The sequence below is a fragment of the Lathamus discolor genome, chromosome 6 (assembly GCF_037157495.1).
Source record: "Lathamus discolor isolate bLatDis1 chromosome 6, bLatDis1.hap1, whole genome shotgun sequence".
Classification (NCBI taxonomy): Eukaryota; Metazoa; Chordata; class Aves; order Psittaciformes; family Psittacidae; genus Lathamus; species Lathamus discolor.
In genome coordinates, this window is record NC_088889.1 from 14,204,436 (window position 1) to 14,231,900 (window position 27,465).

General features: G+C 41.9%; 2 protein-coding genes across 5 annotated transcripts in view; both read left to right on the forward strand.

Moving 5' to 3' along the window:
• The window catches only part of KLHDC1 (kelch domain containing 1), a 31,414-nt gene extending 20,843 nt beyond the window's left edge, over window positions 1-10,571 (forward strand). For 2 of the 3 annotated variants that reach the window (XM_065685038.1, XM_065685039.1), the window contains 5 exons: window positions 4,452-4,564; window positions 5,270-5,342; window positions 9,530-9,614; window positions 9,948-10,000; window positions 10,323-10,571. In XM_065685038.1, the coding sequence (XP_065541110.1) occupies window positions 4,452-4,564; window positions 5,270-5,342; window positions 9,530-9,614; window positions 9,948-10,000; window positions 10,323-10,497 (499 nt within the window). In that variant the 3' untranslated portion in view covers window positions 10,498-10,571. Of the gene's footprint in view, window positions 1-1,486; window positions 2,919-4,451; window positions 4,565-5,269; window positions 5,343-9,529; window positions 9,615-9,947; window positions 10,001-10,322 lie in introns of those variants that run through there. The other variant, XM_065685040.1, reaches the window with a different exon arrangement.
• A 1,174-nt stretch (window positions 10,572-11,745) lies between these two features.
• On the forward strand, window positions 11,746-27,371 carry KLHDC2 (kelch domain containing 2). 2 transcript variants are annotated; one of them, XM_065685043.1, is made up of 14 exons: window positions 11,746-11,855; window positions 13,433-13,600; window positions 15,218-15,297; window positions 16,280-16,397; window positions 17,759-17,874; window positions 18,966-19,047; window positions 19,136-19,219; window positions 21,951-22,031; window positions 22,107-22,165; window positions 22,476-22,585; window positions 23,055-23,127; window positions 24,263-24,350; window positions 25,364-25,416; window positions 26,205-27,371. In XM_065685043.1, exons 2-14 carry the CDS (start codon window positions 13,445-13,447, stop codon window positions 26,326-26,328), a joined length of 1,224 nt encoding a protein of 407 aa, XP_065541115.1. In that variant the 5' UTR covers window positions 11,746-11,855; window positions 13,433-13,444; the 3' UTR covers window positions 26,329-27,371. The 2 variants fall into 2 exon arrangements, with proteins under 2 accessions (XP_065541115.1, XP_065541116.1); XM_065685044.1 differs by lacking the exon at window positions 11,746-11,855 and adding an exon at window positions 11,871-11,978.
• The last annotated feature ends 94 nt before the right edge of the window (window positions 27,372-27,465 follow it).

The following is a 27,465-nucleotide window of genomic DNA, read 5'->3' on the forward strand; positions in this document are numbered from 1 at the left end:
CTCACAAAAGTGGAGTAGAGGGGGAGAATCCCCTTCCTCGACCTGTTCTTCACACTTCTTTTGGTGCAGCCCAGGATATAGTTGGCTTTCTGGGCTGCAAGTGTACAATCCTTCATCTATTCCTTTGTGCTGCTGATGGGAGCACCACAAAGAAGTCCTACAGTGTCCTTTCAAAGATCTCTTCAGTTAATACTTATGGGTAACTAATCAGTTTAATTTCTCCTTTTCATTGCTGGTTGTTTTAAAATTAACAGTGCTCTTCGTAAATGATAGCACTGTCTCAGACTGTGAACTATACCTCTGAGTGGATTGATTATTTAGATAATTGCTTTAGATGCTTACTTTTTGTTGTCGCATGAGCAGTTGCTGTTTGCTTGTTCTTTATTGCTTTTCAAAAGGAAACCTGGGACAGTTGAGTGAGAAGTCAGAGGAATTTCAAGCCCTGAAGGAGGGATGTCCAATCTCTGAGTTTTCAGCCAGTGTTCCCTTTTGTTTGGCATTTGAAAACTAATACTGAAGTTTTTAAAAAGCGTTTTCTGATCTTGACCTGAACACCAGGCTGATTTTTCATACGTATACACACACATTCTTAGACTAAAGATGGTAATGCTAAATGCAGCCTAAATTCCTAAAAACTAAGATTGTTCCAGTATCTATATTGTGATCCAAGAATAGCTCACAAGACTTATCCATGATTCAGTATAGACTTTAATCAGTATAAATTTAGGAGAGTACTATCCAGCCATTCTATAGCACCTCTGCAAAGAGTCCTTGAGACACTGAAAAAATATAGCAAAGAAGTGCTTGCTGAGACCAATATAGTTGCGTATTGAGAGTGTAAAATAAAGAAAAATCACTCTACGTCCTTTGAGTACCAGCAATAGTTTTGAATAGTTCTACTCAGACAATCCATTTGCAGCTGAAAACTGTCTCTAAAAAGCCCTAGTGTCATTCTGGTATTTTACAGATAGGGAAATTCCTTCAGACTTGTTTGCTGTTAGGGTAAGCATTTTCTCCTTCAGGTGTTTCTTTCAAGGAAACTTTCCTTTCTTATGCTATGGCTTTAGACTCCTTTCTACTGAAAATTCTGATCCAATAATGAATTAAAAATTAGGCAGGATGCAGCCTTTCTTATCTTGATATCAGAATTATCTCAGCCATGCTGTAGCTGCAGAGAGATTGTCTTTGCCCACAAGAATTATCACTAAACAAGACCTGAGGATTTAATGCAGATTAAAAACTTTGCCTTCTGAATGCTGCTGACCATGGCAAACTAACTGCAGTTGTTTGAAGTTCTTCTGTAAAATACAGGTATTCCAGCAAGGAGGACTTGGTCTGTACAGTCCTACATTCAAATTCATTTACCAGACATCTGAGAGAAAAATTGCAACTGCAATAATGATTTTATTTAAAGCCCCATGGCTTCTCATTGACCAGTTACGTCAAGGTTTTGTTCTGTTTCATTTTTTTTTCTTACTCTATGCAGGTTTCTTGAGACATTGCATCATATTAACCTACTAATCCAGGAATACCTTCGAGCATGACACTGCAATATTTATTTGCCACTACCCAGAAGTTACTTTGCCTTCCCTGAGCTCTACTGATTTGTTATTCAAAACATTCAATATCATATTTGTTACCATGATCATTTTTTGTATCAGTAGTGTGAAAGACTGAAATGTTATCACCCATCCATATCTGGTAGATATTTTTCTAAACATCACAGCTGGTTGTATCTCAGCACAGTCTGCCCCTTTACCAATTTTAGAAGCATCTTATACAAGACTTGTGCAAAGCAGGCACTCAAACACTGCGGCTTGGCTTCAACTTCAGAGCCAAATTTAGGGCAGTTTTGCAATCACAGTTTAATTAGCTATGACTTTTCAGTCTTTGCTTCCAGATGGAGAACTGCTTAGCAGTCACCAACAGTGAAATTCCTCTAACTGAACTGCAGATGCCTGTATTACTCACTCTAGGCTTCCTCTGTGTTCAGTTAAGAGAAACAGTTACTTCTTTAGCACAAAGACAACTACTGCTAAGTCAGAGATCTAAAATAAATCAAGAGTTGTGCTTTTGAAGGACCTGTTTCTCTTCAGTAATTATAAAGGAAATACAGATGACTGTCTGCACTGTCCATATTGTAGATTGAGTACACATCTGTGTGTATTACATTGACCTCACTTTAGCAAAGAGGAGGTATAAAAAAAGTAACTGGTTCTTTGAGATACAGTCCACCTGGTTTAAACATTCCTTTCTTACCTGCTCTGGACAGTCTCCCACTAAAATTCTGACACTGCAAGACAGCTTACAGGTATTTGTACCTGTTTTTTCCACCAGCTTTCCCAAATGAGGACATACTGGGTATGCAGTGGCCTAGATTTTTTGTGTGTAACTTCAGGTATTTTACAATAGGAGTTGCCTTTTTGCATAGTATCGAGATAACTATGTGAACTGATGCCCTCTGGAGGTTCTTCTTATATGCTGGCTCTGTTTGGATCTTCCTGAGACAGATGTACACTTAAGTGTTTAAACTTAGGTGTACAGCTGAATGGTGCGAATTTAGGCCACCCATTATACATAATCCATTATGTTCAGGTTCTTTTCTGCTCAGATTCTCATCTTGAGCATACTTAACTGTGTAGCTAAAATGAAACAAAAATCAAATCTATGTTTTTGTAAGATGAGCAAATTTCTTGAATAATAAACCTACATCTGTTTTGTACTTATGAATTCCACTTTTTACTAAAATTTATCTCAAAGTTTGGGTGACTCACTATTGTGTTAAAAAGCACAATGTTTGAAGAGGTAGTAGCTTTTGGGTAGAAGGTAAAGACACAGTCCTTATATCATTTAAGATGATATTCCTCAGAGAAGAGAGACAGTAGCCATCAGGACTCATTAAATTTTATCTCAAATAACTGAGTCTGTTTACCTTCAATACTGTGCAGTTTATTTGAATATGTAGTTCATCCTTTGCTGTCCTAAGTGGTTTCAGTTGTACATTAAGTAGTGGCTTTAGTGATCTTAAGAAAATAAGCAAAATAACAATGCTTTCGTCCTTGCATTGGTATGTACATAACTGATGGTTCAGGGAACAGTTATTACAGAAAATTGCTGTGTTTAGATTTGAACATCGCTCTTCTCAAGAGTAAATTCAGATTGCTTAAGTGCAGTTTTTTCACCAGGAAAATATCCAGGCTTGTTCTATGACAAACTAAATTTACCTGGACTTGTGCAAAGCGTTTGACACTGTTCCACACGACATCCTTCTCTCTAAATTGGAGAGAGATCAATTTGATGGATGGACCACTCGGTGGATAAAGAACTGGCTGGACGGACGCACACAGAGTTGTGGTCAATGGCTCGATGTCCGGCTGGAGACCAGTAACGAGTGGTGTCCCTCAGGCATAGGTGTTGGGACCGGTCTTGTTTAACATCTTCATCGCTGACATGGACAGTGGGATTGAGTGCGCCCTCAGCAAGTTTGCCGATGACACCAAGCTGTGTGGTCCGGTTGATACGCTGGAGGGAAGGGATGCCATCCAGAGGGACCTTGACACGCTTGTGAGGTGGGCTGATGCCAACCTTATAAAGTTCAACCATGCCAAGTGCAAGGTCCTACACCTGGGTCAGAGCAATCCCAGACACAGCTACAGACTGGGCAAAGAAGAGATTCAGAGCGGCCCTACGGAGAAGGACTTGGGGGTGCTGGTCGATGAGAAAATGAACATGAGCCGGCTTCAGTGTGCGCTCGCAGCCCAGAAAGCCAACCGTATCCTGGGCTGCATCAAAAGGAGTGTGACCAGCAGGTCGAAGGAGGTGATCCTGCCCCTCTACTCTGTTCTTGTGAGACCTCACCTGGAGTATTGTGTGCAGTTCTGGTGTCCTCAACATAAAAAGGACATGGAACTGCTGGAAGAAGTCAGAGGAGGGCCACGAGGATGATCAGGGAACTGGAGCACCTCCCGTATGAAGATAGGCTGAGAAAGTTGGGGCTGTTCAGCCTGGAGAAGGGAAGGCTGCGTGCATACCTCATAGCAGCCTTCCAGCACCTGAAGGGGGCCTATAGGAATGCTGGGGAGGGACTCTTCGTCAGGGACTGTAGTGACAGGACAAGGGGTAACGGGTTAAAACTTAAACAGGGGAAGCTTAAATTGGATATAAGGAGGAAATTCTTTTCTGTTAGTGTGGTGAGACACTGGAATGGGTTGCCCAGGGAGGTTGTGAGAGCTCCATCCCTGGCAGTGTTCAAGCCCAAGTTGGATGAAGCCTTGTGTGGGATGGTTTAGTGTGAGGTGTCCCTGCCCATGGCAGGGGGGTTGGAACTAGATGATCTTGAGGTCCTTTCCAACCCTAACTATTCTATGATTCTATTCTAACTGTTCAATTTTCTGGCAGGTTAATTTTCAGCATTCTTTGAACATTTGTTTTTGTTTATTTATTTCACCAAGAATTAGTATCAGCGGAGAGAAACCAAAAGATCGGTCCTGGCACACGCTGACTGCTATAGGAGATGACAGACTTTTTCTTTTTGGTGGACTAAGTTCTGATGATGTTCCTTTAAGTAAGTAATATAGAGATTATGATTCTATGGTACTCTTAAGTACTAACCTTGTGTAGTGTGCGCATTTGGTCTCTTTTTCAAACTACTTCAACCTAAATCTTGTTACAGGATTTTCATGGTGCTGAGTATTTCTCTAGCTGTTTTATTATTTTTATAGACATACATTGTGTAGTACAATGAGAACATAAGATAATAAATCCTCAAACTGTCTTGTCATCTAAAAGAATAAAGGCAAGATACGGACAAGGGGTAACGATATCAATAGCAGTTACAGGGAGAAGACACAATAATGTCAACATAATGTAGATTTTTGGATGAGTAACAAATCACAGCTACAGAATGTTAAATAGGAAGTAGAACAGTCTTATACTGAATTGCTTTTCTAGAAAAGGCTTCTTTTTATGAAAAATGTGAAATTGGTGAAAATAGTTTTAGTGTCACAGATATATTCCACTGAGAGGGGGTGATTTTCTCAATATATCAAGAAAAAAAAAAGTTAAGTATACTTTAGTTCCAGATTTCCATGCTTTCTGTGGTTGAGTGGTCAAGTTAAATTACACGCTGAAAAGATGCTAGTTAATGTAGTGATGATGTTACTGTTATCTTAATATAATGTGCTCTTAGAACACAGAGCTTTTTTTATAAATACAAAAGATAATACTTTGTCCCAGGAAAAGAATGCTAATGTATGTTTTTAAATTGCAGGTGATGGCTGGATTCACAGCATTACAACAAATGGATGGAAACAACTTACCCATTTGCCTAAGAGTAGGCCTAGGTACACAAAAATAGATGTTTGCTGAAATATAAGCATTTTAAAAAATGAAGTAATTTTAAATTATCAAACAGTATTTTTCAGCTATATTATAAAAATATTTTAGAAAATCAGTGCAGTTTGCTTTACTAACTTATGTTCCTTCCTACCTGATACAATGTTATTATTTTCTGTATTTGTTATAGTTGATGTTTACTGGAACTAAAAGATTATTTATTTTTTTTTATGATGAGGGATCTGGGTGTCCAACTAACCTGATGTTCTATAGCCAAATTATTTTTATACAAGAATATGTAATCACATAACTTTGAAGAATTAATAACCTATGTGAATAATAGAGGCTGGTTAATGTTGATAAATTATTAGAAACATGGTGGAGACAACCACGAAAATGTTGATGCGCCTTTCAGGGTTCAAAAGTATTATAAAATAACTAGTTTGTTTGTTTGTGCTTGGTTGGTTGGTTTTTTGCCCTGAGCAGGAGCACCTAATTATGATTACAGCTTTGCAAAACTGAATTTAGTACTAAACAGCACATTAAGTGACTACGGAGTTTTATAATTTTTCAAGGTCTTAACTGCCAACCAGAATGAGCAAGTCCTAGAATGTATGTTGCCAGTATGAACCATAATACTGTCTCTTCCAGACTCTGTGCCTCTTCCCTCTCTAGTTTAAGACTACTATTAATTCTTTTTGACTAAAGAAAGCAAATTTCATGTTGAAGCTGCCACTGAAAACAGATGCTTGCTGTCAGAGCACAGACTATTTTGTAACACAGTGTTTAAAACATTCTCTGTATTTATAACATAAATACTATTAAATTTATTTGCTGTAGATAGTAAATACTCAGTTTTTCATGGAGTTCATTCTACACATTCACCAGGTACTCTCAGCACAATTTTATAAAAACTTTTTTTAACATAGTGTACAGTTGTGGCTTGGCATTTGCATGCTGCTTGCCTTACATTCTGTTTTTATATTACTGAAATACCTTTACCTCAATTATTTTTTTCCCTGTTTTATCTTTTTCTAGGATGTCTTTTAAATATAACAGCACTGTTAAACCAAGTTTTCTGCTTTCTTATATTTCAGACTCTTTCAACCCCAAATAAACATATACCTTAGCTTCACTGAATATTTTCTTTTTACAATTAGGGAAGTGATAAATGAAGGGACTAATGACTGCCTTAAATAAGAAAGTGCATCATTAGCACTCAAGGATCATACCTTTCCTTGTGTTCAGTTTTTTATATAGATGGTCTTGTAAAAGTTAACTGCTGAAGTGGATTTGTGTGATTATTTTTACTAGTGCATCATGAAAAAGGATCAGGAAGGGCCTGAATGTGCTTTTTCTGCAGGCAGCAGCTCAGGGAGCTGCAGCTGAGCTTTTGCTCTGCAATTAAGCTGGAATAACCTCTGGCATTAGGGCTGGATGTTGGGAACCTGTGACTCCTGAACCCCAGGTGGTTTTCAGGCAATTCAATGGCAGATCCCATGCGATGCTGCAAAGTGGAACTGTCACTTGGCTGTGCTGGCAGAGAGGCTATTGAACAAGCCACCTTCCTTGCTGCAGCAGAAGCACCAAAGAGGGTTCCTGAGGTTGACACCACTGTATTTGCTGGGACTGTACTGCACATGCAGCCTATACTCTCCAAAGGGAAGAGACCTTTTGGATGACATGCTGACTAGAGTCTCAGAACTCCCTCAAGTCCAAACGTGCCCTGTGGTTCTCCACCACCTCAGGGTTTTGGTATGCACTTCATAGTAGGTTGAGGAGAGTTGCCTTTCATTGACTTAATTGTTTATTGAAGTAAATAACCTCCCTCTCCTTTTTGAAAAAATAAAAATTTAAAAAGTACTTAAAACATTTCTCAGGAAGTCCTGGAAACATGGATAAAAGAGGCCATACCAAAAGCCTCTCTCTCTATTGAACTAGTTTGAGTGTGAAGTACTTACTTGTACCATAATGGTATCCCTATACTTACACGGGATTTCTGTGGCTGAAAAAGGCTTAGGTCAGTTCTATTGCTCATATGACTTTACAACAGGATGTAAAATGCACTGGCAATTATATGTGTACTTCTTTTGTATATTTCTATTGTTTTATAGCAATGCACAGTATGTCATATATGCATTAGTGTATTTTCCTGATGCTTATTCAAAATTGAGTCCCTCCTCAAATTCTGTGAAGGTTAATTTCCTTCAACTTTAATTTTTAGTAACTTCTAAAAAATTGTCTTCCAGGTTATAGCTCTGTGATTCTGTATTGGTAGAAAATATTTTCCTTTCCGTCCATTAATTGTACTTCAGCTAACATTTTGCATGCCAGGTTAAAATACAGAGCAAATTGTATGTTTAACTTAGATTCACAGTGATTTCATTACAATGTAATTCTGCTATTATAGTTAGAAGAGCTGTGTAAAAAGGTTACATCAGTTCAGCATCTGTGTAATTAACATGTTTTGTTAGAATGTTTAGGTGCTAAGTTAGAGTAGCTGTGAGAGGACAGATGTCAGTCTGTAGAAAAAGCCACAGGTTGCAAGCTAGGATGTCAACAGAGTCAAGGCAGGAAAAGCCTTCCCAGTGTTCTTCGGTGACGAAATCCAGGCCAGAGTTTTTGTAATGCAGATAAGGTAGAGACAGATCTATCTACAGGTATGAGGAAGAGAAAAGGTGGGATACAGTTTAGCCTAAGGAAGATGGTGAGTAATTACTGATATGAATGGAGTAGAAAATGAGAATGTTTACTTTTGTGTGAAAGTTCTACTGGTGTGTATTATTGTGGTTAAGTAGATTTAAAGGGCGAGAGCTCTGTGGTGATAATCATCTTGTGATTAAGTAGTAAGTAGTGATACGCCAGTAGAAAAATTATAGATTTTGATTTGCTAATAATAAAAAGTAAAGGTGTAGCTGCTGAAGTAGCAGAATCTTTGTTAAAGCAAGATTATTTCAAGTCAGGTGTGGGTTTGGTTTTGTTTGGTTTTTTTTTTTTTTTTATACTATGTGCTTTTATATGCACAACACGATTTACATGTGGGCATGATGTAAGTAATTGACACAGTAAATGATCCCCAGGAAACATTGGGGGAATCTTAAAACCTGAAACAGGATAACCTGGGTTCTGAAGTTCTCATCCTAATGTTTGGGTTAAGAGTCAGTACTGAAACCCCCCCAGTCTTATAGCCATTAACAACTGTAGTTATGAAATAACGAAATAGTGGAAAATCTTAACAGCAAAAGGAAAACAAAAGCTGTTCTTGGGAAAAGCTTGTTTTGTATAGTTATTTTCTTTTCTAAAAATTTTCCACTGTAACATTTTCTTGAAGGTAGTGATAAATAACACAAAGCATATATAACTGTATGCATCAGAAGAGTCAAATAAAGACAAAATATATTGGTCTGTAAGAAATGTAATAAAATTCCTCAAAAATCTCATGAGATGGATAGCCATATTGCTCTCTCCTTTTATATTCCTAAAAAAATTAGTAACATTATACTGTGCAGTATTATTTTTTACCTCTGAAAAGGTAAATACTGTGCAATACAGGGTTTGTCTTGGTTCCCTAAGAAGGTAGAATTCCACTGTGCTCAGCACATGCGTGACTGCCTCTTCTGCCCATATATATTTTGAATCAATTTACCCTTTCCGTGCTATTTGACAAAGGAGTGGGAACCCCAGAGATACTAAATCCCACCACATTCAGTGAAAATAAATGGCCAAACAGAAGAGAGTGACTCTCATAATCGCTTACACTACTTAGCACTCAGCACTGACTCCCCATTCTTCCATAAGAAGAATGAAGGCCAATAAAGAACAGGTTTTGTTTCTGCAGGCTCACAGAGCAGCTTGTAAAATCCATTACTTAAGCACTCAGACAGAAGAATCTTAAAATTTTAAGTAATGGAATCATAGCATTTAAAAAAAGTGACCTTTCCATTTTAGTTAAAAGGAACCTTCATCCTTATTGCAAAAAAGGAACCTATATCATTATAGCAGTAGTTTTTTCAAAAGCAACTTAAATGTTAAGAATGGAGGACAGTCTATGTGAGGTGAAGAGGTTAACATACAAGTAAACTTAATGCTTCCCCAAAACCCTTAAAAGCATTTAGTTTTAACATTTGTTTTGCTGACAACACACAACTGCTTGTTGTCACTTGGTCATTAATTCTATTTCTAATTTTATTTCTAGATTGTGGCATACAGCCTGCCTTGGAAAAGAAGGAGAAGTGATGGTGTTTGGTGGAAGCAAAGATGACTTGCATTTCATGGACACAGTCAGTAAAACAAATAATGAAATCCTATCACTATAATAATAAAAATGTATATAAAACAACAATACTGGTGATGATATGGGGTTCATTGATATGTGATGGTGAGAGATACGACCTCAGGTGTTCTTGGAAAGTAATTTAGGAGGGTTGTTGGTTTTTTTGCTCTTGTTAGGCTCATAAAAAGGAATTTATTATTCAGATTATTTATAAATAATTATTTATATATTACCCATTTTAAATTATGCATGTGGTCATAAATGTTACATTAATGTAGGCAACAGCAATGTTTTAGATAAGCCATTCCTCATTTTAATGGTTCTTTTTTCCCTTGCTCAGGGTCACTGCAGTGACTTGTTGATATTTCAGACTCAACCTTACTCGCTTCTCAGGTGAGTTGAGGCCATTGGCACATGGAATTGTGTAAATCGTTATGGCATGGTGCTTCTACAGGTGGGTTTTAACTGTAATCTTACATAGGTAAAATATGAAATTAGCTTAGTAATGTTTGAAACGTGCCACATAAAGTGATCCATAGCAGATTAAATACTGGTGCATTATACTCTCCTGTGCACATGCAGGCACAACACATGTAGCAAACATGATAAGCTTTTATTATATGTTACTTTTTTGTCTTTAGGCTGTAGAAAATTTACTTAAATCTAATTATTTTTCCTCCTTTTTTTTTTTTTTTTCTTCTTTTTCCTTCTTCAGGTTGTGTCTTGACTGCATTGGTAAAAACGCAACTCTCCTAAAGAACCAAATACCATACTTGCCATCCAAACTTCTGCAGCAAGTGCTGAAAAAAATAACCTTCTGGGCTGCAGTTAACCACCGGCAAGAGAAAAAAGCTGAAACTGAGAGACAGAGTCAACTCAGCACCACATGAACACTGGCAACAAAACTGTTGAACACTTGGGTTTATTTATGGCATACAGCAAGGTCTTTTGTTGGTGAACTTTACTAAAGCTACAGAACAACTGTATGTTAAACTGAGTTTCTAAGTGAAGTTTGAGAACAAAGCAATCCTTTTTATGGAAATCTCGTTCATTTTCTGCATTATAGGAACCTGATAAAACTTCGTTTATATATATTGTTAACTTCTGCTGTCATGGTCTTAATGAGACAGTCCATACAACTTGTTCTTTTTGAAGGAGACATGACACAAAATGTTTTCAGTTTGATAAAATAAGGCTTAAGTCTAAAACTTTATGACAGCCTTACTGCATCAGCCTTTCTGAAGAGATAAAGTTTGTTGAACACAGTACCTTTGGAAGATTCAGTTGTCAGGCTTGAAAAAGGTAACTAATTTCCTAACACCACCGAATCGTATTGTTCGATTTCACCCAACTCTGTTATATGACCATCTAGACAAATGGTGGAGCCAGATGTCTTGCTCTAAGTAGAAAATCAGTAAGTTTAACTGTGGAACTTGAAGGAAAAGCTGCAACATGCAGAATCGCCTGTCACATAGGAAAGCTTACGTGCAGTTTGTAACATGGTTTTACTCTTTCTGTAATTGAGTCATTTTTTAAATAGGTTGTATATTGTATTTTGGATGTGTAAAGTTTCTATTTCATTCTTGTTTAAAAAAATGCTTATTTATTGTTTAAAAAGAGCGTATGTAGTACTTGCTATTTTTGTTTCAACTATTTACTTAACAGGAGCACAATCATTAAAATTTTATAGGGAGTTGAACCAGGACCAATTTTGGTTAGTGTTTGACATTTTTACAAGCTGTAGTGAGCACAGGGGGTTTTTGAAACAAATTTTTAAAGGGGACTGTTGTGACTGGGTATTGTAGCACAGCTCTAATTTTATATGTGCTGAACTTTGGTATTCGTTCGACAGCTTATTTTAACAGAGGATTTATCGCTCGGTTAATGTCTCTTGACAAAGCACTACGCCGCTCGCTGTTGGTCCCGCGGGGCAGGCGCGGTGGACGGGCCGCACCCCTGCCATCTTTCGCCGCGAGCTGGCGGATACCGTGCCGCTGACGGGCCGCGCACCCCCGCGGTGCCTCGAGTCCCGGCTGGAGACGTGCTTGAGCTCCTCCGGTGAGCGACAGGCGCAGACAGCCGCACGGCACAGGCCCCGCGGCCGGACCGCGACGGCGCCTGCGTGGCGTTGCCGGAAGCGGCCGGCAGCGGCGGATGTTGACGCTGCGCCGCCCCGCTGAGGTGAAGAGGGAGAGGAGGAGCGGGTGGTCGCGTCGCCCAGCCTGCAGGCAGCCCCTGTCCCGCCGCGGTAGGGCCCGGGATCGGGATCTGAGGGGAGGCGGCTCGGCAAGGCGCCGGCGGGCTGTGGGACTTGGGGGGGCTCAAACCTTGGCAGTAAGCGACAAGGGCCGGGAGGCTGTTAACGGGTCTGGTAAGTGCGGTGGTGGCGCATTGCCGGGCGCAGCGCGGCTGCTGATCGGGTCGGGTCGGGTCCTGTGTTACGGCTGTGTCCCGACACGCAGCATGTATCGGGGCTGCCGCACGAAACCGCGTCTGGCCTGTCGGGCTGCCGTGGGTAGCCAGGGTGTAACTGCAGTGGCTTGTGAGAAGCGTTTCAAGTACGGGACTAAAAACATCGTTAAAAGCGGGCAGTTGTCCCGTGTGTCTTAGGTTGTTTAAAGGCAAATAAGTGAAAAATAGGCAGTGCTGATCGCTGGGGAGGATTCAGCAAAAATCCGGTTAACTTGAAGCAGACGGATTTCATTGAGGTGTGGCTAAGGCTTTCTAATTTAAACCGTAATTAAAGCTCAAAAATAAACTGCCGAGGGTGGTGCAGTGTCTCCATCTTCAGAGCAGTTCAAATTAAATGAAAATCTGTGGGGAGCAGTGTAGGTGTCAAGGATTTTGTGCGAGTGCGCGGCTTGATAGTCTCATTAAAGGCCTTTCCGCTTCTCTTGCTTTGCCTGGTTGTACAAAACCATCACTTTGGGCTGTCCAGCTTCCCCGACCTTTTGATCTCTGTCTGAAAATCTTTGTGTGGTGATGGTTTCAGCTCACAGGTGCAGGAAAGCTAAAACAGACAGGCACTTGAGAGTGGCTCGTAAGTGGAAGATGACTGGCTTTTCAGGGATCCCCCTGCTCCATTGCAGGCTGAGCGTGCAGGCAGCTCCCAGGATGATCTGGCAGGGATGACCAGCATCTCCTGGCTTGATTCCTCCCACAGCTGGGGCTTTGAATTACCAGCAGCCTGATGACAGTGTGGCCCTGGGGCTCCTCGAGTGCCAGAGCCCTGGCGTGGCTGCTGCTTTTGCCCCTAAGCTGCACAGTGCTTAGCAGCCACAGGCTGAGTGCACATAGCTATTGTCTTTCCAGGACGCTCTGTGTTTGGTCTTCTGCATGCTGGCATGATTTCAACCAGGGGCCTTTGTTTTGTGTTGGGGTTTTTTTCAGCGTAGGTAATGTGTCCTGCATTCAACAGCTATGGGAAGGCTTGTGTGTGGGACATTTGGCTTAAGCAGCCCAAAAGGACTTTGCCTGAAAAGCTGCAGGAGTTTTTATTTTTGTGAAAACCATATTGTCTGCAAAGTTCTCAAGTTTATTCGGGTGTCGGTTGGTGGTTTTTTTTTGTTATTGACTAATGAATTTATAGATAAGTGTGTTTTTAGAAACCAGATAGAGACCTTGGCTCAAATTGGCAACTGAAACTATTATAAATTACACACAGCTGAGGAATCCCCATCTGAAACTTTCTTGACTGGTGGGATAACTTCTTCCACCAAAACATCACTGTGAAATAAACAGCAGTGTGTAGTTTACCTTTTTCCTCTAGTAGTTTCCCCTGATAACTTTTAGACCCCCATATTATGTCTTATTCTGTGCCCATAGCACTGTACCGAGATGGCTGATGATAACGAAGACCTGCAGGCAGATGAAGAGCTTCCAGCTCCAGCTGAGGACACCTTTGAGCAGCTGGAGAACGACAGTCCTGCTGAGCGCAGTGGGCACGTGGCAGTCACTGATGGGCGCTGCATGTATGTCTGGGGAGGCTATAAGGTATGCTGTAAGTCACCTACCACCCACGGTGCTGGTCATTATCTTCCATTAGTTTGGGAGTGACTGTAAAATTATCCCTCCCCTGGAAAAGAAAAGCTCCAGTTAACAAATTAGAATATGACATTTAAGAGTTTGAAATATTGAAATAAATCATGTTAAATGTAGATCTTGGCAAATGGTTAACTTAGGTGGAATGAAGGGTGTTGTTTGCCTTTGTCAACTCACATGTCTGTTGGAAGAATCATGGAATCAACTTGGTTGGAAAAGACCTTTAAGATCATTAGGTCCAACCATTGCCCCAGGACTTCCAAGACTACCACTAAGTCGTGTCACTGAGTACCTCATCTACACAGTTTTTAAACTCTTCTAGGGACGGTGATTGCACCACTGCCCTGAGCAGCCTGTTCCAGTGCCTGGTTATGCTCTCTGTGAAGAAATGTTTCCTATTATCCAATTTAAACCTCCCCTGGCGCAGATTGAGGCTGTTACCTCTTGTCCTATTGCTTGTTACTTGGGAGAATAAACCAACCCCACCTCACTACAACCTCCTTTCAGGTAGTTCTAGAGAGCAGTAAGGTCCCCTCTGAGCCTTCTTCTCCCTAAGACTAAACAACCCTAGTTCCCTCAGCCATTCTTCATCAGACTTGTGCTCTAGACCCTTCACCAGCTTTGTTACCCTTTTCTGGACATGCTCCAGCACCTCAATGTCTGTCTTGTAGTGAGGGGCCAAGAGCTGAACACAGTGCTTGAAGTGCAGCCTCACCAGTGCCGAGTACAGAGAGACAATCACTTCCCTGGCCCTGCTGACCACACTGTTTGATACAGGCCAGGATGCTGTTGGGGCCTTCTTGGCCACCTGGGCAGAAGCTGGATCATGTTCAGTGGCCATCAGTGAGGACCTCCAGGTCCTTTTCCACCAAGCAGCTTTCCAGCCACTCTTCTCCCAGCCTGTAGTGAGGCATGGGGTTGTTGTGGCCCAAATGCAGGACCCAGCACTTTGCCTTGCTGAACCTCGAGAAGGGAATGAAGAGAAGGGAATGCTGTCTGATTTGAAATGCACACCATGCAAAGTGGTGCTTTTATTTACAGCATTGTCTGCACCAACTGTATATTGCATGTCAGTGCTCACAGGTCGGTTGTTTATCATGATGGGTGTGCATGTACTGCAAGCAGAATTAAGTCATTTTATGATTTTGACACAAATGAAGATGAATTATCAATTTGGCAAATAAATTGGTAGCTCAAGACAAAGCTTTGGTGTATTGTTCTGGTGGTGTCATACAGGGGGTGGGAGAATTAAAAAGGAAATTGTAGCTCATTTATACACCTTAGTTACCCTGTTTGGGCTATGAAAAGGAGATTTAACTTCCATTTACCTTAGTCTTTGGCTCTGGTGGGAGCTTATCTGTGCCCCAGCAGAAGCTAAAACATACTAATACCTGCTCTCCAAGGGCTGCTGTGCAGGTGAGAGGTACAGAAGTGCGGTAGGCACCGCTCCTGTTGCTTTCTGTTCTGTGATTAGATCTCTGAGAGGGTGTAAACATTCACAGGAATCTGTAATTCAGTATGTCAAGCATTCTTCTGATGTTGCTTTTCCTTTTCTGGTGTGTTCTGCAGAATGCCCAAGTTAGGGGATTTTATGACTTCTATCTGCCTAGAGATGAAATATGGATCTACAACATGGAAACTGGAAGATGGTACAGTAAATAATTCATTTAATTGTTGATTATATGGGGGGGGGGGGGAAGATGAATTCTTAAATCTATATAGAAAGCATGCTGAGGGCCTGAACAGGGAGAATTCCCTGATCAATTTGTTCCAACCTGTCAAATAGTTGTATAAATGTGTAAAGCAACAAGTTGTCATGCGGTGAAGTAGGAGAGGCAGCTTGGACAGGATGATAAACAGTGTAAAGTGTTTTGGGGTGCCTGGGATAGCACCTGAAAGTGGTATTTGTACCACTTTTGATTACAGTGGTACATTGGTGAGGGAGTCCATATTGAGTTATTTATTTGTTGACTTTTTAAGGAGGAAAAAAACCCCAAAACCTTAGATTTTAGTACATGTTTTCAAATGTTGATGCAGCCAAAAAAACTACTGTGTCATCTTAGATTGTTAGGAGCCTGAAAGTTGTGTGAAACTTGCATGCCTGATAGAGTGAGAAAAGGGAATCCAGTGCTCCATAGCTAACCGGGGCCTTGATCTGTAAAGCCAAGTCCCCTCTGTGCTTTGCAGCACGTGATTTCAGCTGTGCTTCCAGTTCTCATTGTGGTTAGGAAGAGCCTTGGATAGGGGCTGGAAGTTTATCTTTGTGGTTACCATGTTTACAAACATTAAACATCCAGTGGCAAAATAGAAACCTTCAGTTTGGACAGGGGCATCCTCTTTGCCTGAGGATCTTTTGGGGGATTTGGAATGTGCAAGGCATACCAAAGCCTTGAACAGGGCAGTTGGAGCTCCTCCCCCACCAAACATGTAGTAATTACATTGCCTTTTCTCACCTCCTCCATCGTACCAGGTCAGTGTTGGGAATTGTTGTCTGCGACTAACTCAGAACTGAGTGGTCTGCAGTGTCCTACTGTAACTAAAAACATACTGGTAGTGTCATAAAAGTTCCCCCCAGATGAAATGATTGCTGTTTGTTTTTATCAGGTAAAATATTTTAAACTGTGCTTCTAGGAAGAAGAGTAAAACAGAGGGAGATGTTCCTCCTTCCATGTCTGGAAGTTGTGCCGTGTGTGTAGACAGAGTGGTGTACCTCTTTGGAGGACATCATGCACGTGGCAATACAAACAAGGTGAGTTATTTAAAGATAAACCCTGCTCACAAGTAAGTTCCTCCTTATTAGCTTTTGTTCCCTTTTTTTTTCCGAACAGAGGTGGCCTTTTCAGTTAGTTAAAATCCATCCAAAGCAAGAAATTTATGATCTTACCAAATGACTGGACAGTTGGGTCTTGTTGCAGAGCTTATGTGTTAATACCAGGGCATGCTGAGCATATATCCATTCACTGTGTCCTCCCTGGCTTCTGCAGCATAATAGCATAATACCATCTACTGGTGGTATCTCTAGTTCTTGGGAGGCAGATAACAAGCCTTCTCATCCTGTCAGTAGCTTCCCCAGATGTAAACTAATAGAAGCTGTATTCTTCTCGTGCTTGCCTAGGAGGTTTTGATTGAAAAAAACCCACAGTGCTAACTGCTTGGCTTTATTTTGTTTTCCATGCAGGTGATTACTGGCTGACTTTTATCATTTCAGTGTATTAACTTCTCTGGTCAGATAATATGACGTTTGTATAACAGGTCAGCCTTCAGCTGTGCATCATTTCATATGAGGATTGTTACTCTGGTAGCTTTACACTGCTGAAGAAATACCATGACCTACTACTTATTTTGATTGCAGTTGTTCTTGTGCAATTCACCCTATAAACTGTATTCCATTGACACTTTTGAGTTTACTTCTTTTGAAAGATGGGAATTTCCAGAGCTCACCGAAATAGTATCAGGAAGTGATTTGTAACTGGTCTGTAGTTTAAAATGCTATTCTCTGGAGTCTCTGATAATATTTTCTGATGTTCTAGAAGTGTGGTTTAAATTAAATAGTTCTGGCCTTGCTCTTAAATAGAAACTGAAAGTAGCTTGATGCAGTGCCTGCAAACAGTCTGAAATGAACTACATTTAGAAAGTGTGACTAGCTTCCTTCCTGCTGTCTTATTCTTACCTTTAAGTTATTTTATATATGTATTTTATATCAGCTGTTTTGCTCCATGTAAAATGATGTAACATGCAGAGATGATACAATTAAAACCACTTTTTTTAACCAGATTTTTTAATTGTAAGACAAGTGCTACTTCGTACACATGTTCATTGTATCCCATGTCAGGTTTTGGATGGCAAAACTCAATGTCGGTAGCCCTGTTACTTCTATAAAGTGTTGGGGGCTTGAGTCTGTGAAAAGATAAGGGTCTTTGGATCCATATTTTGTTCCAAATGTTGTCAGTGCTCTGTGCAGCTAGGAAAAGAACTTTTAATTTATATAGTTATATACCAGTACATGCTAATTAAAAGTTAGTATTTTAACATCAGTCAGATTAAAGCTTTAAGTTAACTGTGTGTGTAAAAAAAAAAAAAAAAAAAAAAAATTCTTTCTATTTTCCACAGTTCTACATGTTAAATTCCAGATCCACAGACAAAGTGCTGCAGTGGGTCAGAGTAGAGTGTCAGGGGGTACCGCCTTCTTCAAAGGACAAACTTGGCGTTTGGGTTTACAAAAACAAGTAAGGCTCCACTAGCAAAGTCATCACAGCTGTACTTGCATGCGTGGTTGCTTTTAATTGTTCTTAATTTTGTCACTGTCATGTCTTTGTGTGAACAAGAGCTGCAGAAGGACTTGTTTACAGCACATGCTTCCGGAAGATGCTGGATTTCTCCCTCAACCAGCCTCATTAAACTGTTGCATTCTTTACTGGTTAATACACAAAAAACCTCACTCCCAATTTGGGTATGTGTAAGCTGCAGGGTCTCTGTGTGAGTCACAGTCCAAACTGTAGGCTTTTCCCAGTAAATCTTCCACAGCACATTCTCAGTACATTGCTTTAAAGTCACTGTCTTGTATAAGCATCATTCCTCTTGGTGACTGCATCTGGAATTGCTCTTCACAGAATCCTGTTCTAGGATTTCCCGTGTCACACATGGTGCAGTCTTTTGGTCACGTCTTACGGGACAGCTTGCATTTCTCTGATTGAAGAGCAGGAAGCCATCTTTATTTCAAAATTGCATGTGGCTCTTTCAGCAATGCACATGCTTAATTCAGTGCGTTTTGTGCTGGTTGCACAAAACAAGGAATGTGTTAGATGAGCTGCTGTGGATGTTACCTATTCCAGCCCTGCCCTGCCAAGCACACATCTCCACAGTGACCATGCCTAAGCGTAATGCTTTCCCTTTGCTTCTTACGAGGGGTGTCTGTGAACACTTTGGGTTTAGGGTATATGGGCAGAGGGCTTGGAAAGGGTGGAGTTGGGAAATGACAGTAATAAACCCCTGTAGTTGCTGTGTGGGAGCCTTGGCTGAAGATCAGAAACCAGCCAGCAGGCCTGATAGCTTCACACATTTGGAACCAGAGCAAAGCTTGGAAGCCTGAGGCCTGGGAAACTGCTGTAAAGGGATTTAGTGTGGGTGGTAGGGTTGATTAGGCAAGAAACAGGGCCCCACACTTGGAAAACCTATGTGGCAGACATATTGGAAGTAATGAAGCTAAAGGAGCCTCCCTGGTTTTCCTGTCTTCTCTTAGAGCACAACCTTTACAGAACTTTTAACTTGTAGCAACAGATGTAGTAGCATTTCTAATTGGATTCATGTTTTGTTGCAGGCTAATATTTTTTGGAGGCTATGGTTATTTTCCTGAAGGGAAACAACGGGGAACTTTTGAATTTGATGAAACCTCTTTTTGGGTAGGTAAACCTGGAAATAATTTCTATTTAAACTTTAATATTTAATTAGTGCTTATTAAAACTTGTTGCTTATTTAATATTTTTAAAGAATTCAGGTCTTCCTAGAGGGTGGAACGACCATGTGCATGTTCTGGACACTGAAACTTTTACTTGGAGCCAGCCTATAACTACGGTAATTATTAATCTTGTGTCAGTTAATTAAGTCTTACAGCTTGTAAGAGCATTCTGTGCCTTCTCTCTTGTAGCATCCTGTGAAAATAAGCACAGCTCTGCTAGGCCTAGGTTCACTGCTTTAATTTGTGTCAAGTGAGAACAGCATGCTGATAAAATGGCCTCTGCATGTAGCTGTGCAGGGTTTGTAGTGGCCTGTCCCAGCCACAGTGGCTTTGGGCTACAAATGCAGTGTGAAGCTGTCTTAACCTGTTGTATCTCATTGTGGGGGTGCTGTCTCTAGTCTGTATCTCCCTGGCATTATTTGGAAGATGTGATTACCTGTTTGCAAGCAAGCAGCACAGAAATCATCTCAAAATATTTTTTTCCTGCTTTCCTCTTCCACCCTGCAGCTGTGTTGAGAGGTCACCTGTGTGTTAACTGCTGAATATTTACTTGTCAGGTGCTCTGTGATCCTGCCTTCTTTGGAATATAAACTAGTCACTAAATGCCAGAAGCTGGTGAGGCACTGGAACAGGTTGCCCAAAAAAGTGGTGAATGCCCCATCCCTGGCAGTGTTGAAGGCCAGGCTGGACAGAGCCTTGGGCGACATAGTCTAGTGTGAAGCATCCCTGCTGATGGCACGGGGTTTAGAACTAGATGGTCCTTTCCAACCCTAACTATCTATGATTCTATGGAAGAGCTCTCTGAAATACATAGTGTTAGCTAGCAGGAGAATGTGAGAAATGCCTTGCAGGTCATAGAATCCTAGAATCAACTAGATTAGAAAAGACCTTTAAGATCATAAAGTCCAGCCTTTACCCCAGGACAGCCAAGTCCACCTCATTATGGTCATGAGACTGACACTCCACAAGCAGGCCATGTGGAGCTGATCTTGTCTCAGTGACACTTGCTCAGTGTGTTTTTTCCATGGGATGAATCACAGGCCACTCGCCATGGCTGGCAGGAAGCAGCACTGCTGGCTCATACGGCACTGGCTTGCCTCCTGAGACCTGCAGTCTGATCCAAACAGGAGAGGAAACCTGGGCAGGAGATGAAGCTTAGGACTGTGTGACTAGGGCTCTCTTACCTTCTCACACTTCCCAAGCAAGTTACCTTAATTCTGTAATTAAGGGAATTATTTTTTTACATATATAATTATATATATAATATATATATACCTTGCTATCTGGTCAGCACTGTGGGACTGTTCATTTCTCTCCTGAATATGGACTGGGTGAGGTGTCATCAGCTGGTGTTTGCAATGTTACATGTAACATGCTTGTAGGGGAAGGGCTGTTAAGAAAGGGGTTTGAAACACTGTTGGTAGAACTAGCATTGGGAACATCCTCTCAAAAATCACCTGCTGCCTATTCAGTATTCCTGAACATGCTCGGAAGGCTGGAGCACCTCTCCTGGGGAGACAGGCTGAGGGAGCTGGGATTGTTCAGCCTGGAGAAGAGAAACAGCCTTCCATTACCTAGAAGGGCCAGCTAGAAATCTGGAGAGGGACTTTTGAGATTAAGGGATACGACAGGGGGGAATGGCTTTAAATTGACAGAGGGGAGATTTAGGTTAGATATTAGGAAGAAGTTCTCTGTGAGGGTGGTGAGGTGCTGGCAAAGGTTGCCCAGAGAAGCTGTGGCTGCCCCATCCCTGGCAGTGTTCAGGGCCAGGTTGGACAGGGCTTGGAGAAAACAGGTCTAGTGGAAGGTGTCCCTGCTTGTGGAAGGGGTTGGAACTAGATGAGCTTTAAGGTGCTTTCCAACCCAAACCATTCTGTGAATCTATGATTCTTGAGGCCATTTAGACTTAATTTAAACCATTCTTTTACCTAGATCTTCTCTCCAAACTTGCCTTTTATTTTAATATGTCTGTCTTTATCTTTTTTCCTGTTGACTTGCTTGCTTTCATGCTTCAGTGGTATTGTGCTTGCAGGGAGCTCAGGAAAATTAAGTGTGTGGTTTCCTGACATCCTCATTGTAATGTGATGGTTTGGTACATTTCACTTGGGAGCTGAATTGTGGTCAAAACAAAACACCCTGTAATTGCAAATACACACCATTTGAAGTGTCCCAGAAGCGTTCAGGAACAGGCAAATGGAGTGACATTGCCATAGAATTGGAGGAAGTTAAATTCGAGATAAGTTACTCCTTATTCAGATTACCAAAGAATTCTTTTGTCTGGCTACATACAGATCTCACATATTTTAGAAGTAACTCAAGAAAAATACTGTGTAGTGATTTATTGTGTCACTTTCTCACTGTCTGTTACTGTGACTGTCTGAACCCTGTTCTGACAGTAAAATTTATACCTTAACAGTTAACGAGGAAAAACAAAATCCCATTTCCCATGAGTTTTCTGATCTTCCATCCATCAAAAAAAAGCAAGTTTCTGCCCCCAGAACGACTTACTAGATGTTTTTCACTCTCTTCCTGGCCTTATGTCTGACTTTAGTTCAGCCTTTCATCTCTCTGGTGACTGGTTGTGGAGCTCTGAGACCTTCCTTTGCCTTGTATGCCATGGCCAGGTGATCTCTCCAGGGAGTCTGAGAGGAGCCTGAGCCTCCTGAGCTGTGTCTGCTGCTGTCTGCTGCTGTCCACTGTCTCCCAGGGTGCCTGGCATGGCACGTGGTGGGCATCTTCAGCCCAGCTCCTCTTGACTCCATCTGCTGCAGGTTTCTGGTGAAATGGCATCTTCTTTCTTCTGTATCAAATAAATGTACCTTTGTATTTCATGTTTTGTTTTCCCAGGGTAAAACTCCATCACCACGAGCAGCTCACGCCTGTGCTACAGTTGGGAACAGAGGCTATGTGTTTGGTGGCAGATACAGGGTAAGCCCCAACCCAGTTTACTGATGTGTTACTGAAACATAAGCAGTGTTTCAGCTGTGGTCTGCTTTATTGTAGGAATCCAGAATGAACGATCTTTACTATCTGAATTTGGATACGTGGGAGTGGAATGAAATGTAGGTACTAAAACTTGAGTTCATTTGTTTGTAAAGCAACATGAAGGTGCCATTTTTATTCACTTCTAATCAATCCAGTTAAATGTGATACACTTAGGTAGAACTGATCCTGCTGATGAGGCTGTCAGGCTTTTTTAAGTATTAATAGGGGTAAAATTCTTTTACTGTATCTAAAGACATTAAACTCATAAAACATGAGCATGGTATGAAGCTGCATCCTTGAAATATCTGAAACATAATCAGAGCAGAAAGGAGCAGCAGTATTTCATTGTAGCACGTATGTAATTTATGGTGCTTTTATTAAATGCAGAATCACACAAGGCATTTGCCCAGTTGGCCGATCATGGCATTCTTTAACACCAATTTCCTCGGATCACCTCTTTCTCTTTGGAGGATTCACCACTGACAAGCAGCCATTAAGTAAGTTGTTCCAAAAGGATTTTGTGTTGTCTTTGTGTACATGAGCAGTTGTGCACAGTAGCTGAATTACTGCCTTGTCACCTTCAATTCTTGTTGAATCCCTCACATCCACTTGTGATCCAGCTCCTTACTGTCAACAGTTCATTTCACGGAGCAGGAGTCACTGAGTGTGCTGAGACATTATTATTTATAGGAATTCATCTGCTCTAAAATTGTATCTAATGCAAATTACTATTAGTAAGAGCTTTACAATTCTCCATTTTCCGTTCTGACTTCACTCCATAAACCACTATTAAGCACCTGTTTTCAGACTGGTAGCCCACTATTTTGTATGGTTTTTCCTAGAATACTTTCTTTTGTTCTTTAAGAACAAAAATGGACTATGTTGCACCAGAGTACATGTTACTTGGCGCAAACATGAAAGAGCTAACAGAATGCTGTTTATGTTTGGGGTTTTGCTTGTTTTCAGGTGATGCTTGGATTTATTGCATCAGCAAGAATGAGTGGGTACAGTTTGAGCATAACTACTCTGAAAAACCAAGGTACAGTAGATACTCCCCTGGAAATTTACTGAAAGAGACTGAGGAAGCATGTAATGTTGGCTGCCAAAGAGAGGACACACGTTCCTTTTTAAAGCACTCATTGTTCTTAACAATAGAATACTAATGCTCTTATCTGCCCCAGAAGTGCAGGTATGTTGGTTGTATGCAGGTTGTATTTTGTGCACATAAAATACAAGATGAATACTGCTATAGGGCTGGTGCTGGCAGTAGTGTAGCTCACTGTGCAGTAGCAGGAAACAAAGGGATTTAGGGGCTAATCTCTGCTGCCAAGGCCTCTGAGTTGTAGACGCCAGCTAACTGGAACTCGTGTGTTCTTGCTCTATCTGCAAACTGGACATGGGCAGGTGTCATTATTTTTAGCATCCTTGTTAGAGGCTAATCCTGTGCATGCCCAGGATGCTTTTGTCTTCCTGCTGAGTAAATGAGAGATGATGACCTGCAGTTTAAAAGCATCAAACTTACTGTGATGCATGTATGTGGCATGGAAAACACTCACATAATGTGAGTTACTGTGATGGTTTGAGGAAGTGTTCTGATCAAGGTTAACTGGGTTAAAGCACTGACGCTTCCTGGTCTGCCTGCTTTGGCCTTGCTGTGCCTGCTGGCAGGGATGAGGAGGGGTCTGTTTTCCTGGACAGTAACAAGGTTGAGCTGCTGCCCCCACACCTGCCCTTACCCTCTTTGGAACAGTGGGATAGTGCCGTGTTGTTACTGAGCACATGTATGAAATTATTTCTTTCCCCAAGTCTTAGGAGAGCAATACAAAATCTGACTGATCCTGCTCACTCTGTCTTTTGGCTCAAGTGGGACATGAAGTTTGCACCAGCAGCACATCGCAGCCATCCTGTAGAAGCCACAGGACCATTACTGTCATGCATGCTTGCACTGGCAAGCATGTGCTGCTGAGCCTCACATCCCAGCTCAAACTGGAACACGTTATACAACCAGTGTTTTGCTGACCAGTGTTCTTTCTCCAAACGTGTTGAATTAGTCACATCTCCAGGTCACTGGTGGAAGGGCAACCTCACATGTGTTAACTTTAACTACAAATCCTACGCAGGCAGTTGGGTGGGGTGGATTTTTGCTTTAATGCAGTCCTGACCTCTGTTTCTAGGTTGTGGCATACTGCTTGTGCAAGCGAAGAGGGAGAGGTGATCATCTTTGGGGGCTGTGCCAACAACTTACTTGCCCATTCAAAAGCTGTAAGTTTATTTTAAGCTTTCCCTTCCTGTGCAGCCTGGTCGTGCCTGCAGGAGCTGCAGTCTTACCACTGCAGCAAGTGTAAAAGGATTGTAGTCAGCTGCATGATCTTGTGAGGACTGACAAAGGTGCATAAACAAAGCTTGAAAGGAAAATGTTTTTCTGCTTTTCTACCAACCACATTATTATTTAAACAAGCCATGACTTAACTTTCCCTCCTACCTCTCAACTACATCTTCAGCTTTGCCCTGTGCTTCTCATGTGAGTGTTTTCAGGGACCCCCTCCCAAGGTAATTTCTTCAGTGCACTGCATGCAGAAAGGCCTGGTGGAGGAGAAACAGCCTGAAGAGAAAGGGACTCTTCAGCCAGGCTGGGACTGTCCTGAGGTCCTGGAAAAACCAGCTGGCTAGAGAGGGAGGCTGGGAATGAGCGTGCCAGCACCTTACAGTGTATGCAACAGTGTGTGTCAGCTGGAATAGGCAGGTGGCAAACAGCAGTGGTGCAACACCTCCTTCTGTGCTGGCAGCACTGCTCTGGCAGGTGATAGGCTTATGTGCATTCAAGGAGCAGGCACAACCATTTAAAAATGCCAAAACCATTGACTTCTGAGCCGATACAGTCCCCCTCCCTAAAGTCCTTCTGTGCAATTCCATGAAGACTTGGAAACTGCCCACAGTGTTCCCATTCTCTCCCAGCACAAGTTGATGCTGCACAGGGAGTGTCTGACTCTGGCCCTTTTTTGCATCCACTCTCCTCCCGCTGTCTGTATGAGGCAGCCTAGATACGGTTTTTTATTCACCTGTAGTTCCCCTACTGCCTTTATCTTCCCATATAGCAGTGAGCAGTTCTGCATTCAGCTTGTCTGCTGCCTTTGTGATCTCTGTGAAGCCCGCTACATGCCCCATTGCCTCCCTTTCCAGGGTCCATTTGTGTGAGCCTCGTCTGGTTTGGCTCCTGCTGTAGTGATGTGAATCCACATAACCAAACTGTTTCTCTCTCTCCCCCCTACCCCCAGGCTCACAGTAATGAAATACTTGTGTTTTCCCTACAACCAAGATCTCTCGTAAGGTAAGTGTCATGGTTTAAACCTAGCCAGCAACTCAGTACCATGCAGCTGTTTGCTCACACCCTCCCCTTTACCCCCCTGTCCTGGGTGGGATGGGAGGAGAATTGGAAGAATGTAAAACCCACAGGTTGTGTCAGGTGTGCTGTCTCTGCTCCCTCCCAGCTTCCCATGTTCCGCCCTCACTGGCAGAGCATGAGAAACTGAAAAGTCCACGATCAGGGTAAGCATTATTTATCAACAACTAAAACCTTGGTGTGTTATCATAGAATCATAGAATAGTTAGGGCTGGAAAGGACCTTAAGATCATCTAGTTTCAACCCCCCTGCCATGGGCAGAGACACCTCCCACTAAACCATGCCATCCAAGGCTTCATCCAACCTGGCCTTGAACACCGCCAGAGATGGGAGCATTATCCAGCATTATTCTCAAACTAAAGCCGAAACACAGCACTGCACCAGCTACTAGGAAGAAAATTAACTCTATTCCAGCTGAGACCAGGACAGTAAGAAAGCAAGACTTCAACATTAAACTGTCCTGTCTCCATCCAAGCCAGGTAGCGCAGGGTTACTGCCTGTTTCTTGCATTCCTACAACACTTAAAAAAGATTTCTTCCTCTAAAGCATGCTGAAAGGACAGCAGCCAGTTAGGAGCAGGCAGAGCAGGATGTCTTTCAGGAGCACACATTTGGCACTAATGACAAGAACAAGCCCTCATTAAACAGCCATAAAGAATGAGCTTACCTTACAGCCCTTGGTCATGCTAACTGTGGCTGTGTCTTCCCTCTCCCAAGGCTGTGCCTCGAAGCAGTCATTTGTTTTAAGGAGATGCTGGCCAGTTCCTGGAATTGCCTCCCCAAGCACTTACTGCACAGCGTCAACCAGCGGTTTGGCAGCAACAACACCTCGGGCTCCTGAGCCCTCTGCAGACGTTGCTGACCAAGCTGTGTGTGGATGAGCAGCTCGAAGATGTAATAATTCTACCAAGTGTGGCAAACGTTAAACTTGTATAGGTTAAGTATCTTGACGTGTGTTGTGTATTTTCATAGATAGTTGCTTCCTACCTTTTAAGTTGCATGTGAATGGCCTAGAGAGAACCTATTTTTGTGTAAAGATGTTTGCAATAAATGTATTTAATGCAAGTGGAGATGTACCCTGTGCTTAAGCTAAAACTAGTTCTGGGTTTGTCCACTTGAAGTATGTTTGAGGGGCAGGCGCAAGCAAGAAGATGGGCTGTGCACATGTGGAACTTGTTATAGGGTCCCTAGTTAGGGACCCAAGGACACCACTGGTTGTGCAGGAAGTTCTGAGGCATGACTGGTGAAGAGGAGTTTTGCTTTAGTCTAGGCTGAAGACTGCAGTCCTGGCTTAGTCTTCAGTGTTAGGAAACTGCTTAATATTTTTGCCGCAAATGCTTAAAGTCAGAGAAACAGAATTTGGAAATTGTATGTTGTCAGAGTTGATAAAACTGTCATAAACCTTGAGATGCTGGAACTAGATGATCTTAAGGTCCTTTCCAATCCTAACTATTCTATGATTCTGTGTTAAAGCACCACTACTATGCTTGGTTGTAGTTTGGTATTTTTGGAACTCTCTTGTGGAACTTCAATTGTGAACCTTGGGTAGCAGATATTCTGCCCTGAGAAGTGTAAAGCTTGAGGTGAAAGCGCCTGAACCTGTTATTGGCTGCGGCCATGACCTGTGGAGCTCACCTGCAACTGGGCCAGCCCGACAGACTTCAGTTGTGTAGAGGGACGGACACTGGAAGCGGCTGTGGAGCGGGGTCAGCGCCTGCATTTGCCAGTGCGGTTCTGTCTGTCAGGAGCTCCAGGAGGTGACAGGGGAACAAGGAACGGGCTGTGCGCTGCTGTGGGGAAGGAGAAGGATTGCAATCAATCATGTTTAAACTGTCCTCAAAAAAAAAATAATTATTAAAACCTTTGACTTGTAGAAGAAAGTAATTCCTGTCCTGTAATTCCTGCGCTCGGTTCTTGTGTAGGCTTGAGCTGTTTTAAGTGTTCAGGGTGGTGCAGATTGTCAGACAAGCTGCAGCAC